Below are 21269 nucleotides of genomic sequence, written 5' to 3'. Positions count from 1 at the left end.
CTGCTATAGCGACCACAAATCTAATAAATCTCAGGTTCCCATTTTAATACTGAATAGGCCATTTAATGTCTCAACATATATAATGTATAATATAATCCAACCTGTGAGACTACAGGTACAAAGTAGACTGCAGAGCAATAATGTCACAATGATCGTACATCACGGCTATTTTTCTTTAGGAAAGAATGAGTAATTCACCATGAACCTATCATCATATTTCACCCTGGAAATAGTTTTGTGATATTTACCCAAAAGAATAGCAATATAGTATATAATTTGGGTTTCTGTTGATAGATCGTCAAAACAATACTGTTTGTGCTTACAAAACACTTTCCTAAAACTATTATTTCACATATAAATCACAAAAATGCATTTTTTCCAAAAAACTTTATGAACAAATGTGCTATAAAAAGCGGCATTGAAAATATTAAGTGTACAATGGTATACAACTTAAAAAAATATAACAGTAACATTTGGCTAGATGGGTACCCGATGCAACAAAAATACTGTGTGGACTACAGAGATAGATGTAATCATACTAACAGCTATAAGAATACAGCATCCATGAAGGACATGAATCTTACATACAGTAGACTGTTTAAAATAATAGAAATATAGATAAAAGCATACAATCAAATCCAACATTTATAGTAACAAAATATAAACGCAGATAAAGAAATACATCAAAATAAAGGTAAAGTCAAAAACTTAAAGGGACAATTCACCCAAAAATAAAAATTCTGTTATTATTTGCTCACCCTCAAGTGATTTCAAACTTGTATACATTTCTTTGTTTCGGCTGAACACAGAAGAAGATATTTGTAAAGGATTATTCCACTTTCATTAAAAAATTCCGATAATTTACCCCATGTTATCCAAGATATTTATATCTTTCTTTGATCAGTTTTTTGAGGATTTTTATTTTATTTTTCTACAAATAGTGGACTTTAGTGGAGCTTAACAGTTTGCAGTTTTAATGCAGCTCCAAAGGACTCAAAACACTCCCAGCCGAGGCACAAGGGTCCTACCCAGCAAACCGATTGTACACTCCAAAAACAAACGGTGTAATTTTGCAAAAAGAAAGTACTCATAAATAGACGTAATTACGTAATACGTAAGGTCACGCTGGTGCCTCACACGGCTAGTGCAAGACGAAAAGTGCCAAGAGCAGTTTACAAGTATAACTAATCGCAACTAATCGTTAGCAGAACCAAAGCTCTTCTACATCATATATATGTGTGCATTGTGTACAACAACCATGTATATATAAATACACACACATGCATGTAAAATTTTAAGAAAGTATTAAAAGTATTCAAATTTTTGTATAATATTAATTATATATAAATATAAAAATGTATATACACATGTAAATATTTCTTTATATTTATATATAAATATATGCATGCATGTGCGTGTATTTATATATACATAATTATTTTACACATATATATGATGCAAACAAAAACTTTAATTCTGCTAAGGATTGGTTGCAATTAGTTGTTATGCAGCCCTACTTACAGTATACACTACTCATCGCACTTTTCGTCTTGCACCAGCCGTGTGAGGCGCCAGCGTGACCCCACGCATCACGCAATCACGTCGAAAAGTCATGCATGACGTATGTGAAACTACTGCATGTGGAATGATACTACTTAATGTCTTTGTGTCAGTTTATTGTTTAAAACAGTCCGCAAGTGTGTGATTCACATACTGTATGTAACTCGTGATTACAAAACACGCAAGGTCGCGCTGGCGCGTCACACGGCTATTGCAAGACGAGAAGTTGTGGTTTAAAACTAAAAAGAATTTAGGCAAAAATGACGATCGTTTCACTAGATAACACCCCTATGCCTCAGCTGGGATCGCCCAGAGCCCTTTGAAGCTGCATTGAAACTGTTGAGGTCCACTAAAGTCCACTATATGGAAAAAATCCTGGAATGTTTTCCACAAAAAAAAAATTCCGACTGAACAAAGAAAGACATAAACATCTCGGATGACATGGGGCTGAGAAAATTATCGGGATTTTTTCATGAAAGTGAAGTTAGCCCCTTAAGCACGAAGGTGGTGCACCATTGACTTCCATAGTAAGAAAAAATACTATGGAAGTCAATGGTGCTCCAAAACTGATGTTTAAAATATCTTCCAGCAGATTAACACATTTATAAAGGTTTAAAATAACTTGAGAGTGAGTGAACAATGACAGGATTTTTTTTGGGGGTGAACTCAAGTAAAGTAAACAGACAGAACAAATAGAATAGAATAAATAACAACAGAAGTAAAAAAAGTAAACCCTGTATTTATAATCTAAATGAGAAGAACTGAGTTGTGGCAAGTATAAGCATACATATAAGCATCTATAAGTGTTTTTGGAATGCTTGCATTGACAAAATGAATAAAATGGCATATGCGAGTGGAAATCTCTCTTTAAAGAGACTATCAATGAGCAGCATCTCCTTAAAAAAGCAACAACAACAATAACAACCACTTGACTGGCGTACATGAACTATACAGCGATGTTAAGAGTTCATGTATGAATCACTTAGCCTTGAAATCAGATAAAACTATAGCACATAAATATAAATAAACCCCCTAACACAAAAACGTTTTAATAGTCAATAGATATGAGGTTTTAATGCCTCTGAAGGGTCAAATGTTTCTATGATGATGTTAGGATTGTCTCCTATTTTAACTATACTTACTAACAAATGTAAAGGGGTTTGGTTTTTGGTTCAAAATGACAGGGTAGCGTCCCGTGCTGTTCTTTTGAAACACAACAGCAGTTTACTGAGGTAAACCTGTCTTATATATTCTCAATAAAATCAAGTAAAACTGCATCAGTCTTGCATAATAAAAGCTTTGTACATTCACTCATCTAATGTCAGATACATTTCCAGTCTTTCTGAGAATCTCGAAGGCTTTTTACTTTTAATATCCATGACTAGAATTGCTGTGGGCTGGTGTGCTTGTGTTTGCGAAAATAACTGTGTTTCCTCACAAATACCGCTTGTATACATTAGTGTATGCAGCAGTTGCTTATATCTATGTGTGTGTTATATCTATATACAGTGGCCCCAAAGTAGAAAACCAAAAACCAGGATTTTTTTAAGAAAGAAAAAACGCTAAATATGTCACACAGAAACTAATGTTGTTTTGAACCATACAACAATGGATAGCACAATGACGTCTTAATGACGGCTTGAACTGACTTTACATCCACTAAAAATCACCTTGGCACCAAAAAGATTTATCTTAGAAAAAAAAACGTTAGCAATAACACATTTGTAAACGTGGTTGTTGTGCACAAATACCTTTTAAGACCACTGTATATAGATCCGTGGTGCAGGTTTGTTAAAATGGGTGTGTTTTAAAGGGCCTTGGCGGTGGTATGTGTGGTGTGCGAGATGGGTTTCTGTGGGTATCGACTGTAGTAGTACACTTGGAAGAGGATGGCGACGTCCACGCACACCTGCAGGAGACCACAGATCCAGAACTGCATGGGAGCCTGAGTCAACAGGAAGTATCCGGACTTGAAAGTGTCTCCACTGGTCCACATCAACACCATCTTAATGCTGGAGGGACAGGAAGTGAGAAAGAGAGTTCAAGTGAGAGTGTGTTAATAAAGTGTGAAGAAGTGAGAAAATGAAGCAAACTGATCAAAATCTCTATGAGAGACAAACAGAGACAGGAAATAAAATCCAAACAGAGACTATTTAATGATTTAATGACTTTTGTGCATCAGGGCAAACTGCTGTGCTAATAAAGGAGACAATTAGATGACAAACATGTTATTTATGGGCAAACTATATATCTATGATGCAAGATCACCATGAAGACTATCAGGTCTATCAACAATTGAGAGATGAATGGATAGAGACTATCAATATCTACATAAAATTTATCTATATACTGTATATACATTCCAGGTTTAAGCATCAGGGTTCATCATCAACCCAGACCCAGGTGTAAGAGCAACACCTGAGGCATCATAAAATGCACTTGCCATGATGACGGTAAACTGGAGATAAAATGCCCATTTAATAGCAAGGGCCGTTTGAAGACTTATAAAATACATACAAAATAAATGTATATAAATGATTAAAAATGTGAAAAATGGAACAAAACTCTTAATATTTATAATAATAATAATAATTAAATTATTAATTAAATAACTACATAAATAAATAATTAAATAAATAAATTACATAAATAAATAAACAAATAAATAAAAAATAAAAATAAATAAATATATATTAATTATAAAGAGTTTGGTTCCAAAACGAGATAACTCAATTTTCACATTTTTTTATAATTTATATATATAATTTTTTTTTTATTTTATAACAGTCCTCGAAAGTAGCAAAATAAAACACAATAAAAACATGATAACATCATAATAATAAACAAAACATTAACATAAAAACTGAGTTATCTCGTTTTGGAACCAAATTCTTCATATAGCTCAATAAAAAGTGATCTCACAAGTGACGTCCTATGCCACCATATACTAAACAAATGCTATTAGACTATTGCTAAACACAAAACTAGGCCAAATGATGCTCAAGACCAGTCTGAAATTGGCTGACAGTCAACATTATTGTGATTTTTAGACCCCTAGTAAATACTTTTTAATAGAAGTCTATATAAGAATATCAGCTGCATGCCTCCGTCAAGAATATTATGTATGCGAGATAACAAAAGTGAAGTTGTTGACCACTTTATATGTTGTCGACCGCTTTATAACATCCTTCATTTGTTGCGAGAGGACAGCCTGACAGTTACAGTGTGCTCACAGTCTGTATCCATCTGTTCAGCCTGTGGATCACATGCTCTCCTCCGCGCTTTGTTTCTAACACTTGTGTTGAGAAATAAGTACAAGTTCACACATACGGCTGCAAGACGACATCTCAAATGCCAGGGGTAATTGAAATCCCTCTGAAAGCCTCTTCAATAGCAGGTCACAATTGGAAAGCAACAGAAGAAACAAACATCCTTTGTGCTGGCATATTTAGTGTTTCAGCAACTTTTACACTTTTATTTCTGGATTGCCAGGTCTGTGTAATGAAACCCACCAATCAAAATCCTAGTCCAAACACCAAAACTTAAAATATGCCATGCCACACCTATAATACATGTATATCTAAAGGACCGATCACACAGAACGTGTTTTAACGGTTAAAAACGAGAGGCGGACCGTACTGCCTTTATTTAAAGGAAAACACCACCATTTTCAATATTTTACTATGTTCTTACCTCAACTTAGATGAATTAATGCATACCTGTCTTTTTTCAATGCGTGCACTTCATCTTTGTACAGCGCGTCATGAATGTGTTAGCGTTTGGCCTGGCCCCATTCATTCCTTGGGATCCAAACAGGGATGAATTTAGAAGCCACCAAACACTTCCATGTTTTCCCTATTTAAAGACTATTACACAAGTGGGTGATTCTCGCGAAGTTAGACTTATGAGGTGTCATGAAACATTTTGATGTAAATGCAAAAAAGTAAAATATATGATTTCAAATGACATCATACAAACCAATATTTTTTTTCAAATTTAGGGGGGAAATTTTCATTACCGCTACATGTCCATGACTGGATTTGGGTTCTTTGACATGGAAATATTTAAAATTAAAAAATCTAAAAAATAAAAAGCTTCAGTGCATGTTATACTATAAACATTTACAGTAAAGAAACATGTGGTATTTGGTGATCATTGGTAAATGTAGAGATATAATAAGGAATATAAATGTGTCCAAGAAAAATGTTCTCATTCTCCGCAACAATTTTCAATCATTGTTTAAGCCCTCAAGGAACTAACAGTTTTTTAAAAAATAGTTGGAAGGGACATAATTGACTGTGACACTCAAGATAGCTACTAGCAGTTCTTATTTTTTCTCTCCAGATAAAAGTTGAAATTTTGTTTGTCATAGTACCTAGACAACTTTTTAGTTCTCATTACCGAAACATGAGTTTGTAAATGCATATATTTAATGTAATATCATGTTGTGGTAATGATACTTTTTAATAAGGATAATTTAAAAAAATTAAATAATTCTATAGGAAACATTTTTTAAATCCTCTAAAAATAATAGTTTTAGTAAGTTCAGACTTTCGTGAGAGTCACCCGAGTAAGTATGTTAGCACAAAATAAAACGTGACGATTTTTTAACGGATTTGCCGGGTGCTCTTTCACGCGAGTCACAATTAGTTTGAACTATTAAAGATGCAATCTGAGAGAAAAAGGTCATGGGTTCGATACCAGATAACACACATACTGACAAATGTTTAGGTTGTAATGCACTGCATATCGCTTTGGATAACAGTGGCTGCAAAATGTATAAATGTAATATTGGCAAGCCGTTTTAACTTTTATTTGTTGAGTTCTTGATATCAACAATTCAATTTTCACTTGTTAAAATTTTTATTCTTGATATCAGATATTACATTTCCACTAGTAACCATGTTAATTGTTTATAATCAATAATTCAATTGTTACTTGTTAAAATGTTAATTCTTAATATCAATCATTTGATTGTCACTAGTGACAATGTTAATTTCTGTTATTTGAAATTGTATTTCTGATATCAATATAATTTCTGATATCTAAAATGGCTTTCTTACTAACAATAATCCCATTCATGATATCAGAAATTAAAATCATCACTAGTGACAATCAAATTATTGATTTTAAGAATGAACATTTTTAACTAGTAACAACTGAATTCTTAATATCAACAATTAACATTGTTACTAGTGAAAATGTAAAAATTGATATCAACAATTGAATTCTTTATATCAAGAACAGAATTGTTGATATGAATAACTTTATTGTTGATATCAATAATTGAATTGTTGATATCAAGAATTAACATTGTTACTAGTAAAATATTGCCATAATATTGTGGTAAAAAACTAAATTCATACAAAGCAAAAACAAATGCATACAAAAACACAAATCCAAAATTTTTGCATCTCATTTCAGAGGTTTCGAACGAGACGAATGTGAAGCGAGTGATAGACACACGTTGTTATGGCAACACAATGATTGCGATTATTCTGGTCTATTTGGCCTTGCAGTGCATCTTTCGTTTTGAACGTCTCAAAGCAGCGAGTTAACCAAACAACTCGGTGTGAAGATCAGAACAAAGCTACAGAAACGAAAACAGAGAGAACAAGACTAAACAAATCCCTTTTTGCTCAAAGAGGGTCTGGGATAAGATCAAGTAAACACTCCCTCTATTTGGCTCAGCGCTGCAGTCAAAGCGAGAGCCGGTCTGATCTTCACAATCTGATAAAAGGGCACCAAGAGCTTATTAGAGCTGTACATCCTATAGCAGAAAGAGATCAAAGAGTGCTGTGAGTGCTTGCAGGCCACAATGACCGAGCAATAAACCACTCAACATTTCACACAACATTAGAGTTTAATGATTGTGAGTCATGATGAAGACAGGGTCACAATCTGTTAGATCATTGAAGGTAAAGTGCATCGTTTCTATGCCTCGTATGTTTCCAAGCAGGTTTCCCGGACACTCTTATCGCCACTGTTTCAAATTCACATGAGTGTTTAGTGGCTTTTTAGTCTACGTCTAAACCAGAGCGGTCAGAAATAATGCGTGTTTGACGTCATGCAACTCTGCGCAGACCGATCAACATATGACATCAAAGTACCGTGCAAGTGAATCGAAAGCAATGCCGAAAAGCAAAGTTTTGAATTAGTCTTGCAATAATTCGATGTCACGCCGATTGGTCTATGCAGCGCCACATGCAGTCGTTTCGACAAAAAACTATAACCTATAATTTCTTTATGCTTTAAAACAGCTTGAATGTAACTCTACACCCTTGCCTCATTTAGTATACGCAGATCTATGAATATGCAAATTAGTCCCCGCCTCTCCTCAAACGTATAGCTCGGAATAGAGATGCATCGATTACATTTTTCCACCGATACAGATGGCCGGTTATTCAGACTGATATCTACCGATATCGTATTATGGTTATATTAACTTGCATCAACTAAATTCATAAGATTACATTTTAATATTGAACATTTAACTAATAATATTTCTTTACATTTTCTACATACAGAGCTCATATCATTGCATTTTCCTGTTCTTTTTTGACTGACAGGATACATCGACCATGACTTTATTGGCCGATATATCGGTGCAGCTTTAGCTCGGACTATAGATATGAATATGCAAATTACTCCCTGCCCCCACCTTTCACACAGCTTATGGTTACATGTATTTGCGTTGTACTAGACTTTAGTTGTACTACACTTTATTTGTACTAGAAACAACTAATATTATGTTGATAAAAATATGCTGATTTAGCATTAAAACTTTTGAATGTGTTGGCATGCACAAATGAAAAATAGTATATAATTTATAGAAATTATTTCCTAAATTACCTTCTATTTTGCATTAAACGAAAATAATACTGAATAAACGTAATTGGTTAATATCTTTAATATGGTTTGTTAAAAAAACTCAATGTGTTGAATGAGAAAGATGCTGCTGCTGACTGTCAGGAGGAAGCGCCAAATTCACGTGATAAGCTTGATTTCTTACCATAAAAACTTCAACATTATAATAGTCAATTAAAAACTGCAGTTTATAAAATTCACTACATGTAGACAGTTAGGACAACTTAAACATATGCATAACAAAAGGTAAAAACACAAATTATTAGTCTATTTCATGCACACACACTCGACTGACTATCCCACTGCACAGGTACTGCATGTCTCCGTGCTTTAATAGTTGCGAATCGAAGTCGTGTGCATTTCATCATCCACTGGTTTATACATGGTGGGTGTAGGAAATATTTACCATAATGGTTTTGAATCATGTTTTGTGCGCGCTCCCACAAAATTGTTTCCCACCGGCTGCTGACTATTAAAACGGAAGTCTTACACAAAAAAGGAAATGTGTCGCATCACTTACTTTCGCATTCAAAGTTAAGGTGGATATATTTGCAAAATATTTTTCCATTAAATTGCTTAAATACAGTTTACTACTTTTAGATAGAAATACAAATCATAAGTTTTAATCTGAAATTTGAGGGCGTTCAGTCCTCATCTCATCATCAAAACAATATGTATGTACATATATAAATATTTACATTTTAATATAACCCTTAAGTTGTGAGTACTTGAGCATGCCTTGTGGTGACATTAAAGAGCACTGATCAATCTAAAAGGTTGTCATGGAAACCATCAGGAGTCAGGGAGGCTGATGGTTGCCATGGTTCCCATGATAAGAGTATAAACAAACCCTTCTTTAGGTCTCTGTTAGCAGTCAGATTCCTGCAACCGTAGCCAGATAAAAGAATCCACATGCAAACAAGAGGGCTATGCCAAGGACCAATGCTCGAGAAACATGAGGCTGGTAATACCATGCTAACACCCACACATTAAAATACAAAAAATGAGAATGATAAAACATGAAAGACATTGAAAAACAAATCTCTTGAGAAGCATGAACATCTCTCTATGATAACATGTCACCTAAAATGAATTCTGCAATAAATTCTTTGCTAAAAAACAGCTAAAGCCAGCCTAAGCAGCTTGGCTAGTCTTAGATGTTCCAATCTTCCAGCCTGGTGTTCAGCTGGTTTCATCTAGGTCTTCCAGCCAGACTAGCCAAGGGGTGCATGGGGCAAAAACTAATGCTGGGTTAGTTGTAACAGGGACTGTTTACATTGTTGCACAAGGTTGAGCGTTTGATTTTTCGGTATTTTTTTCACGCTGCCAAAAGATGACCTCCTGCAAATTATTGGAAATGTATAATGGTTTTCCAGAGAGTTATTGATAAACGAGTGTTTTGGTGGCATGTAAGTAAATTTTTTCATCATATTGTTTTTTTTTTCGGTTTTTGAGTTGGGTGGGTGTGTAAGATACCAAACCCAATGCTATGTCAAATTAATCAGTGTCTTGTTGACTAAAACATAGCATCAGGGTTTCCCGCAGAAAATTTGTTAGTTAAGGTGGTAGGGTTGTGCGGGTGGGCGGGGCCGGGGGCATGGCAATCAAAGGGGCACGCGTCATGATGAAAATATTTTTATTTAAAACATTCAAATAAAACACAATTTTAAAGAAACTATGACAGAAAATGAACACATACTAGATTATTAATGAATTAAATGTTTTATCAACTGGCTAGTTATCCTCCAGACAGTGACGGATCATGTCTTTCTCTCAATTCGGCCATGTGGTGCGCGTGCTATTCTCCGAGATGCACTTGCCGGCCAATTTTTTATTTTTTTTTGGACGACCTAGTTAAGGTGGTAGGGTTTATCAGCTTAGGTGGGCCGACCGAACTGAAAAGTGCTGCGGGAAACCCTGTAGCATCATTTTGAAATAAGTCTGCAGCTCTTAGCAACTTTTTTGATGGGCTTGAAAATATTTTGACCCAGCATGGTTAAAGGAACAGTATGTAGGATTGTGGCCAAAACTGGTATTGCAATAACAAAACTTGTGGCTAAAACTGGTACTGCAATCACCCAACTGGAGGCCAATACACAAAATGACAACATAAACATCAGTTGAGGGCTGCAACTCCACTTTTTAAATGACAATATCCTGGCCAGACCACTGTTGTCAGTGATATAAGTATTTGAAATGAAAATGATTTCTTAATGTCTAGTGACATATCAGGGTCATTTTGTGATTAATTGATATAAATTTCTTACATACTGTTCCTTTAATTGTAACGCTGTGTTACATCTAACCCCTCAGCACTTACGATATGAAAACCGCAAACATTAGCCTAATTCTTGCCGCTTTTTTAAATAGGCTACACAATAATGATTGCTGGCTGACAACAAAATAAATGTGCCGGTCTTATCAAAAATCGTGTCAAATTTATTTTTGTTCATATCTTTAATATTGATTGAATAAGGTCACGTCAAAGATTGAAATCATAATGAAATAAATGGCTAAAATCAGACTTTGATGCTCATTATCCCAGAATTGACAAATTTAGACATTTGTATCCATTTATAATTGAACTATGGTTAGATGAGAGATTAATATTGTAGATACCTGTCTTTTATAGATAGATATATAAACAATATCGACTTCAAGTATATAGACAAAATAGTATTGAAATATTTGCCAAGTGTTACAACTAACCCCCTGCCTGTTACAATTAACCCCACCTATGGGGTAAGTTGTAACGTTTGCACTTCTGTCACGTTTAGAGCCCGACCGATAAGGATTTTAAAGGCCGATACCGATACAAATGTTTGTTGGTTTTACAATCAATCCGATATTCCGATATATCGGACGATATTTTTATTTTATTTCAGAAATGCGCAACAAAACATTAACAGATATCCCTAATATTAGTTATTTGTAGTTATTTATGAGTTTTAACTAAAATAATATGATAATGCATTTAACTTGTTTCTTTTATTGTCTCGTGACCAACTCACCATGAACTCACTTAACCGTTGTTCTCTCTGCTCGATTCTGGCTGGATCAGCAGGTTGCAGGATGTGTGACGCGTTATACACAAGTGTTGCCAACAGGGAGGTTGTAGAGTGCCCTCTGTGGACAAACAATACAACGGCAACACTCATGACATGGTTGAAGCTGTTTCGTCTGTTTTTTAAAAATATTCATTTATCGGCCATTATGAATGCCGATACCGATAGTTTGGAAAATGCCTAATATCGGCTGATAATTTCAGCCTGTCGATATATATCGGTCGGGCTCTAGTCATGTTCGGTGTAATTGTCCAAGAATGGTGAGCAATACAAACAAACTTCAAATGTTCATTTGTAGCAGAGATGTGTGTTGCTTGTGTAAAAATATAATTAAACTCCGTTAAAAAGCGTTAGGTTGTGCCCCGCTTACCCCTACTCCTGAAAGCACTTGGAAGTACATAATACAAAAGTTATTGGCACATATTTAGTTGGATTTAAAAATTAGGACTATGCTGAAGGTTTTATTGGGTCGGCCAGTTAAGATGAATAACTCCAGAGTCTGATTAAAACTTAATAAACAGTTTATGGACTGAATAAAATTCATCCAAAAAGGCAAAAAGCCACCCAATCAACGCATACGCCTGCAATTATCATGTGCAGTATGTATCAGACATTCAGGGAATGAAGTGTGGATGTGCCATCTGAGCCTGAGACTTTCACTTTCAGCTTCAATTGCCTCAAAGTTTGACTTTAGGGTGGTGAATTAGTTATTACAACATAATTATTAGTAAGTACTAGACAAAACCAATAGCATTTGGTAAGTTTTGGGCCCATTGAGCACCTGACTCAAGATCCAAACACAATTGTTTGATCCCAGGTATAACATATACAACACAATGTCAATAATGCTGCGTGTACACCGCCAGTAGCTCTCATTGGTAGTCACTCCCGAAAGTTGCTCATCTTTTGCATAAAGTTGAACTTTTTTCAATATTGTCACATATCTAGACACTTCCAGTCGCCAACGGTCACTGTCCTTCGTGTTGCGACTTATTTTTACAGTCTACGGTTGCGTCACACAGCCGTTGCTAGTCACTGCCAGTATGCACGCAGCTTAAATTGAATGAAAGTCATTTAGATAAAAGCATCTGCCAAATGCATAAAAGCAAATGTAATGTAAATTTCCAAGGCTATGAAGTAGCAAAGCATTTAACAGAAAGTCTTATCTAAACATCTCTAGCTAAGAGACGTGTTAGTTGTTAGTAGCAGTCAACACAAACACCCTGCGATGAAATACTGCCGTCCTGCTCAGCATCTCCTGACATGAACACAGAGGGCAACTTCCTTATGTGGGATCCCTCAATTCACCCAGCACCTGATTCAAATCTACAGGAATATACAAGATAATGAATGGTTTGTTTGCAGCCTGTGGATATAAAACACCCCGTCGCTCTGTAAACAAACACAAAGTGAGTTGAGTACGACCGTAAGGGTGGTCACGAGAAAATTTAGACGACTAAATAGGGCACTGAACATTCTCTTAAAAAAAGATCCTTATAAGGAAGCTGCAGAGAGGTCAACGTTATTTTCCCGTCGTGATTCATAAGCATTGAACCGATGGACAACAAAAGAATCACACATGGCTTGAGGTTTCACAGCAAGTGTTACTACATAAACAACTTACTTTACCAAAACCCAAATCATTTGTGTGTAAACAGCACAGCTTCAAATATATAAAACAATTTAAGCTTTATACAAGGTTGTCTCCAACTGCATTTTAGATTTTGATGAGATGTGACAGTTTACTGTGTAATGTAGGTGACACGAAATTACTCTATAGACTCAGTGTTGCATTCTACGAAAGTGAACCAGATAAATTGTTTTTATTAAAGGATTAGTCCATTTTCTTAAAAATCCAGATAATTTACTCACCACAATGTCATCCAAAATGTTGATGTCTTTCTTTGTTCAGTCGAGAAGAAATTATGTTTTTTGAGGAAAACATTCCAGGAGTTTTCTCATTTTAATGGACTTTAATGGACCCCAACACTTTTTAGTTTTAATGCAGTTAAAAATTGCAGTTTCACGTTTCAAAGGACTCTAAACGATCTCAAACGAAGCATAAGGGTCTTATCTAGCGAAACGATTGTCATTTTTGACAAGAAAAATAAAAAAATATGCACTTTTAAACCACAACTTCTCGTCTTCCTCCAGCTGTGTGACGCACCAGCGCGACCTCACATAATTGCATAATGACGTCGAAAAGGTCATATATGAAATGTTACGTATATGTTACGTGTGACGTGATGACGTATTACGTGAGGTCGCGCTGGTGCTTCACAGGACCGGAGTAAAACGAGAAGTTGCGGTTTAAAAGTGCAAATTTTTTATTTTTCTTGCCAAAAATGACAATCGTTTCGCTAGATAAGACCCTTATGCTTCGTTTGAGATCATTTAGAGTCCTTTGAAACTGCAATTTTAAACTGCATTAAAACTGTTAAGTGTTGGGGTCCATTAAAGTCCATTAAAATGAGAAAAATCCTGGAATGTTTTCCTCAAAAAACATAATTTCTTCTTGAATGAACAAAGAAAGACATCAACATTTTGGATGACATGGTGGTGAGAAAATTATCTGGATTTGTTTTTAAGAAAATAGACTAATCCTTTAAAGCGTAACTAAACCCCTGGTATGAGCCTGACTCCACCCACTGGCAATATTTAAAAAATGCAAGAAAAGTGGGCAGATCCCAACGGAGATAGAGGGGACGAACTAAGCTCGTACCAAGCATGTGGTGAGATCGTAACAAGGGCGTGGTGAGCTTGAACCTGCTTACGTCACAAGTTACTTTTTGGACCCACCATCCAATAGGAAAATTCAACTGCAGTAGCCACCGTTCAACCTGAAGAGGGCAGCACTCAGACGTTTTTACACCATATATTGTAGTATTGAAACACTTTATATCCAAATGTCAAAAAACTTACTAAAATCAATGAACAGCACTAATAAAGCATCATTCTTACAGATCATTAACTAAAAAAAGTTGGTTAAAGGAATAGTCTACTCATTTTCAATATTAAAATATGTTATTACCTTAACTAAGAATTGTTGATACATCCCTCTATCATCTGTGTGCGTGCACGTAAGCGCTGGAGCGCGCTGCGACGCTTCGATAGCATTTAGCTTAGCCCCATTCATTCAATGCTACCATTTAGAGATAAAGTTAGAAGTGACCAAACACATCAACGTTTTTCCTATTTAAGACGAGTAGTTATACAAGCAAGTTTGGTGGTACAAAATAAAACGTAGCGCTTTTCTAAGCGGATTTAAAAGAGGAACTATATTTTATGGCGTAATAGCACTTTTGGGAGTACTTCGACTCACCTGAAAAGTCCGCTCCTCTTCTCACTCTCATAATGGGAGAGGGAGGGTGTTACTGCGCAGAGTCGAAGTACTCCCAAAAGTGCTATTACACCATAAAATATAGTTCCTCTTTTAAATCCGCTTAGAAAAGCGCTACGTTTTATTTTGTACCACCAAACTTGCTCGTATAATTACTCGTCTTAAATAGGAAAAACGTTGATGTGTTTGGTCACTTCTAACTTTATCTCTAAATGGTAGCATTGAATGAATGGGGCTAAGCTAAATGCTATCGAAGCGTCGCAGCGCGCTCCAGCGCTTACGTGCACGCACACAGATGATAGAGGGATGTATCAACAATTCTTAGTTAAGGTAATAACATATTTTAATATTGAAAATGAGTAGACTATTCCTTTAAGGGTTTAGTTACTCTTTAAGAGAGAAGCAGTCAATGTACAAAGACACTGGGACACAGAATGCCACAACTGACCAATCACAAAAAGTATTCTAAGTGACCAAAGTATGCTTTTTCTACTTTTTTATCCCATTTCTCATGCTTTGCTTACTTCAGGGTACGAATTTGTCCTCAAAATATAATTAAGTAGGTACACACATACACACATGCATACAGTGGCACAGCCTTAACTTTTTAAAAATTGCAGAGTGCCAGTGGTGGCTCCCGCCTGTGCCATCTAATCAGACTGTGGGTGATTGGAGACAAACATACAGACAGGCACAACACACACACACACACACACACACACACACACACACACACACACACACACACACACACACACACACACACACACACACACACACACACACACACACACACACACACACACACAAACAAATGCTGTAAACCGGAACACAGAATGCTCTTTCACACTGTGAGGTGATGCCAAACACTAACTCACACAGACAGGATGAGTCTTTTACAGCACAGTAAAGGCGAGTTAAAGGTACACTCCACTTTTTTTGAAAATATGCGTATTTTTCTGCTCCCCTAGAGTTGAAAATTAGATTTTTACTGTTTTTGGAATCCATTCAGCTGATCTCCGGGTCTAAAAAATAACCAGAGTTTGGATAGGTTTCCTATTTAAAACTTGAATCTTCTGTAGTTACATCGTGTACTAAGACTGACAGAAAATTAAAAGTTGCGATTTTCTAGGCAGATATGGCTAGGAACTATACTCTCATTTTGGTGTAATAATCAAGGACTTTGCTGCTGTAACATGGCTGCGATATTACGCAGCAGCCGAAAATAGTCCCCTTGTTTACTTTCAATGGCAGGGGGCTATTTTCGAGCAGTGTATAATATCACTACGCCTGCTACAGTCATGTTACGGCAGCAAAGTCCTTGATTATTACGCCAGAATGAGAGTATAGTTCCTAACCACATCTGCCTAGAAAATCGCAACTTTTATTTTTCTGTCGGTCTTAGTACCTGATGTAACTACAGAAGAGTCAAGTTTTAAATAGAAAAAATATCCAAACTCTTTGGTTATTTTTTAGCGTGATGCTAATGGTCTAATCAGATTTAATGGATTGAATTTAGCTAAGCTATGCTAAAAGTGCTAGCGCCAGACCTGGAGATCATCTGAATGGATTTCAAAACGGTAAAAATCAAATGTTTAACTCTAGGGGAGCTGGAAAATTAGTATATTTTTAAAAAAAGTGGAGTGTCCCTTTAAGGGCCGGGTATACCTCTGCGTCAACGGAGCTTTCAAAGTATACTCACCACGGCTAAGTCAGGGCAGCACTGATTTGCGACATTTACAGTACATAAACATTTTTTAGATAAGTGAAGAAAAGAAGCCGATCCACTATTGCAAACAAAGTTTAGAACAAACATCAAGAAAACAAAAAACATGAATCAAACATTATGGTGAAGAAAATTCTCCACAGCTTTCTGTTCTTGGAAGAATTGAAAATAAAATTAGAGAAAACGATAGTGTGTGTGCAAATGCTGTCTATTTCCTTTGTATAATTGTTTGTAGAGGATGCGCTGTTGTACGTGTACTGTCCGTGCACTTTACAGGCATATATTGCAGTTTTACATTTTAAATGAGCAAACAGTTTAAATTAGAATTTTGATTGGCTGTCATTGTTTTAGCATAAAAAATAGATTAAGCTAGAAATCAGTCTTGTTTTTACGCATACACGAGAAATCGCATACAGTGGGCATGACACAAATTTCGTCATCAGATTAGTACGCGTGCTGTAGTGTACACGCACCGCCAGATTTGTGTAAACGCATGTACTTTGTACGCGTATGTGTCAAATGTCTGTGTACACGTACGAGTCAAATAAGCTATGCTGTTCCTCTGTTAAGTTGTTAATTGTGATGTGGGGTCTCTTAAAATTCGAATGTTTTTTTTACCTTTATAGTTATTGTCTTCTGTGTGAATGGGCCTTTAGACAGGCAAAATAAAAAGTCCACTAAACATACATCAAATGTATCTGATTCCTGTAGCTTAGCAACAGTATTTCATGAACCAGTTGAGCAGGTAGTCTGACAAGCAAACATCAGAGAGTGAATGGCATATTTTATTGTCCATGTTTTACTGCACACGCACTAGATCAATAGTAAATAGTTGTATCTTGGACAAATATTTTCCTATCCAAAAAAATCATACATCAATGATTTTTCATCTTTTAGATGATGTATAAATCTCAATTTCCAAAAATGTACCCTTATGACCCTTATTGCTTTTGTGGTCCAGGTTTATTCCACAAATATTTTGTATTGCTTTACTTTTGTCCAGTTAAGGTGTGTAACTTGCAAAAAAGTGTAATTGTTTTATTGATTTATACACTCTAAAAACAAACGGTGCTATATAGCACCAAAAGTGGTTATTTGCTCGTAATCATAGAAGAACCGTTTTTTAGTGCCATATAGCACCGGTGAAGCACCAGTGAAGCACCTGTGTAGAACCATATAGTGCTATGTAGAACCAAATGTGGTGCTATAGTGGTTCTATATGGCCCCTATATGGTTCTGCACAGGTGCTTCACCGGTGCTGTATGGCACTGGAAGCGGTTCTTCTATGATTACGATCCAAAGCAACAGTTTTGGTTCTATATAGCGCCGTTTGTTTTTTAGAGTGTAGTTTTACAAAAAATCACTAAAAATATACCAAGTTATTACTTTTCTAAAAAAGGTAATGCATACTTTTCCTTTTTAAGGTGAGCAGTACTAACCTCATGCCTTCGGTAGATTTGTTCTGGTAGTTGCAGTAGAGTTGTGGAGTTCCCAACATGGCCTCCGTGAACACGGCCAGAAAACCCAGAGTCTCCACAAACAGAACCGAGTCCAGCATCAGATACGTCACATAGGTGGCCAACAGCGTGAAGGCCAGAACACACTGCAGGTAATCCATGAAACGACTCCAGGACCAGAAGTAATTCAAGTCAAAGTCTGGCATTCAGAAAAACACAGTAAGTCTTAGAGGCAATTTATGGATCAAAAGACTTTCTTTGTTGAATAGAGAGTCTTAATAGACTTTAACTTAACTTTAAAAGTAATCATATATTTTAAAGTTTGTATTTTAGTTTATTTCTGTAATTCTTTTTCCAAATAATGCACATCTGGTTTTTCCAGATAGTACCCAAATAATTTGGTTAAAAACGGTCTTCTCAGTTTTACCTTTCAACAATTAATTTTTTTAAAACACTAAACACATTTTATACATCATTCTTACATAAATCATGGTCTAGGTGGGGTATATTAGTATGGATGGAAGGTTAAGTCACAAAACTGCAGAACTCAGATCAGAAACATTGTAAGACTCCCAACACAAGAACTGATACAAGAGCTTTTCTATCATGATCCAGTCAGCAGAACACAGTAACATGACCAAATTCTGACCCAAAAGAATACATTTTTCCCAATTATTCTGGTCTTGTGTGGATTCATCCTGAACTCTAACAGCTCATAAGCCTTTAAGTCGGATTTCTGCCTGACCTCTGGTGGAGAAGAAGGTATGGTCAAATCAAAAGGACACTGGTCGGTTAACCATCAGTTATTCTCATGAAATCCTGTTCTGTTTTAAAGCAGCAGTGGAAATGTCAAAAGGACAAAGGACAAGCAAAGACCAAAAGTGAAGCACAAGTGCTGCAGTGACATTAAGAGTGTCATGACAGCATGAGGAAATGTCAGGTCATGTGGGACAACACTGAAAGAGAACAGGATGACACAGGAGTCGAGTCCAAAGCACTGCTCTGATGATCTGGACTGAAGCAAAAAAAAAAAACACTCCAGATCTTCAGTAACAAAAGAGTGGGTCAAGAAAATATGATTCATATTTGACCATATGCCAGATATGTCTGGAAATGTCAATGAGGAGGAATGCAGAGCCTAGATTGGTACTGTATGTATTTATGTACATTTTGCACTTAAATTAGAATTTTAAATTAGTGGTCAGGAGGCAGGATTACATTTTTGGAACGAAATTTTGATTCAATTCAATCAACTAAGTCCATAATATATTTTGACTTGAGCTTTGTGTTGTAGTCAAGACCACCTAAACCGAGACCAAGTCATGACCAAGACCAAGACAGGCCGAGACCGAGACAAGACCAAGACTTTAAAGGGTCGAGACCAAGTCAAGAACAAGACAGGCCGAGACCAAGTCAAGACCAAGACCATTGCAAGTCACTGCATTAAAACACATAAAATGTGGAATATGCATATGATTAGGCTTCTTGTGTGTATGTGTGTGTGTGTGTGTGTGTGTGTGTGTGTGTGTGTGTGTGTGTGTGTGTCATCAGAGAAGTTGATAAAATAATCAAAGGCATTGCAGATAGGTAGGAATTTGTCTATAAGGGTGATTCTCACGAAAACTTGGTTTTAAAAATGTCAAGCATGAAAATGTAAAAATTGCTTAAATTTACTTTTTTTCCCACCAGTCATTGAAAAACAAAGTCTGAAATTAGAAAAACTGTCATTGGGAGAAACTTAAACAATGCTTAAACAATGCCAACATCATATGCCAAACCTGAATAAACTGCATAAAATTAATGATAAAAAATAAATTTGTGATGTGCACTGCAAAAAATTATTTTCAAGAAAAAAATGTTCTTAGTATTTGTGTTTTGTTTTCAGTAAAAATATCTAAAAATTCTTAAATTAAAATGCTTTTAGCAAAACTACCCAAGAAAAAAAGGTCTAGGCCCGGTTGCATAAAGCACCTTAAGTTTTTTCCTTAAGTATGACACTTAAGGGGTAAATTCCCCTTAACTTCTGTAAGATAATAATTAAAGAGTTTTGCATATAATCCCTTAAACGGTTCTCTTAGGTAAGAGTAATCGTTAAGTGTTTCATGACAGTGACCCCGGTTTGTTGTTATAAAATACTATTGTTGCCATGGAGACACAACAGAAAAAACTTAAGGGTTTTTCTGCAACACCCTTAAGGTTAAAGGAAACAACTTAAGGGAAAATTACACTTAAGGTGCTTTATGCAACCGGGCCCTAGTTTTTAGAGCAAAAATATCAAATTTAAGTAATTTTGTGAATAAAACAAGCAAAAAAATCCGACAATGGGGTAAGAAAAAAAAATATTGAACCTTTTTCTTAAACACTAAATTCAAGAATTTTTTTTTAAAAAGTTTGCTAGTTTTATGCACAAAATCACTTAAATTTGATATTTTTGCTTTAAAAACTAGACTTATTTTCTCGTTTTTTCATCAAGAAAAAGCATCATAATTTAAGAATTTTTTGATATTTTTACTGAAAACAACACAAAAATACTAAGAATTTTTTTCTTGAAAATCATTTTTTGCAGTGTGCCATCAGTTGTGGTCTTGACCTGTCTTGAAATAAAATTCCGAGTCCTCTTTGTCTGAGACCGAGACAAGACCAGGTAAAAATGCGGTCGATTCCAAGACCTTTAAAAAGTGGTCAACTACAAGTACACTCTAAAAATGGCTGGGTTATTTTTGACCCATAATGGGGTAAATATCGGACAAAACACATGCTGGGCTAAAAATTACCCCGTGCTGGGTTAAAAATGACCCAATGTTGGGTTGTTGTTATGCAACCATGGGGTATAATTAACCCAGCATTGGGTCAATTTTTAACCCAGCACGTGTTCTGTCCAATATTTACCCATCATGGGTCAAAAATAACCCAGCCATTTTTAGAGTGTAGGAAACCATAACAACCCATAACAGGTTAGGATTATAGAAGCTTTGCATAGGAAACAGCACTCAAATCTTGTGAAGCTAATGTAAATATCTGAGACTGTCCTCAAAAACCAGCTTATTATGACACGATTAAAAGGGGACATAAAATAAATCTGTGTGTCTCCAAAGTATGTATGTGAAGTTCTAGCTCAAAATATCATATAGATAATTTACTATAGCTTGTTAAAATTGACACTTGTAGGTGTATTATCCCCTTCTGACATTACAAGGAGAGCAAAAGTTCAATTAGCTATTTTTTCACATGCTTGCAGAGAATGGTTTACCAAA

The 21269-nt window shown here is 35.7% G+C and overlaps 1 protein-coding gene across 3 annotated transcripts in view; it reads right to left on the bottom strand.

Moving 5' to 3' along the window:
* Positions 1-19: 19 nt before the first annotated feature.
* Positions 20-21269, bottom strand: part of slc66a2 (solute carrier family 66 member 2) — a 44551-nt gene continuing 23301 nt past the window's right edge. For all 3 annotated transcript variants that reach the window (XM_055220208.2, XM_055220209.2, XM_055220210.2), the window contains 2 exons: positions 17998-18214; positions 20-3572 (listed from right to left, as the gene is read on the bottom strand). In XM_055220208.2, coding sequence (XP_055076183.2) covers positions 3368-3572; positions 17998-18214 — 422 coding nt within the window. In that variant the 3' untranslated portion in view covers positions 20-3367. The remainder of the gene's footprint in view (positions 3573-17997; positions 18215-21269) is intronic.

Source organism: Misgurnus anguillicaudatus, chromosome 20 (genome assembly GCF_027580225.2).
Source record: "Misgurnus anguillicaudatus chromosome 20, ASM2758022v2, whole genome shotgun sequence".
NCBI classification, from domain to species: Eukaryota; Metazoa; Chordata; class Actinopteri; order Cypriniformes; family Cobitidae; genus Misgurnus; species Misgurnus anguillicaudatus.
Note: the sequence above shows the minus strand (reverse complement) of the source record. Positions and strands in the feature narration are given on the sequence as shown.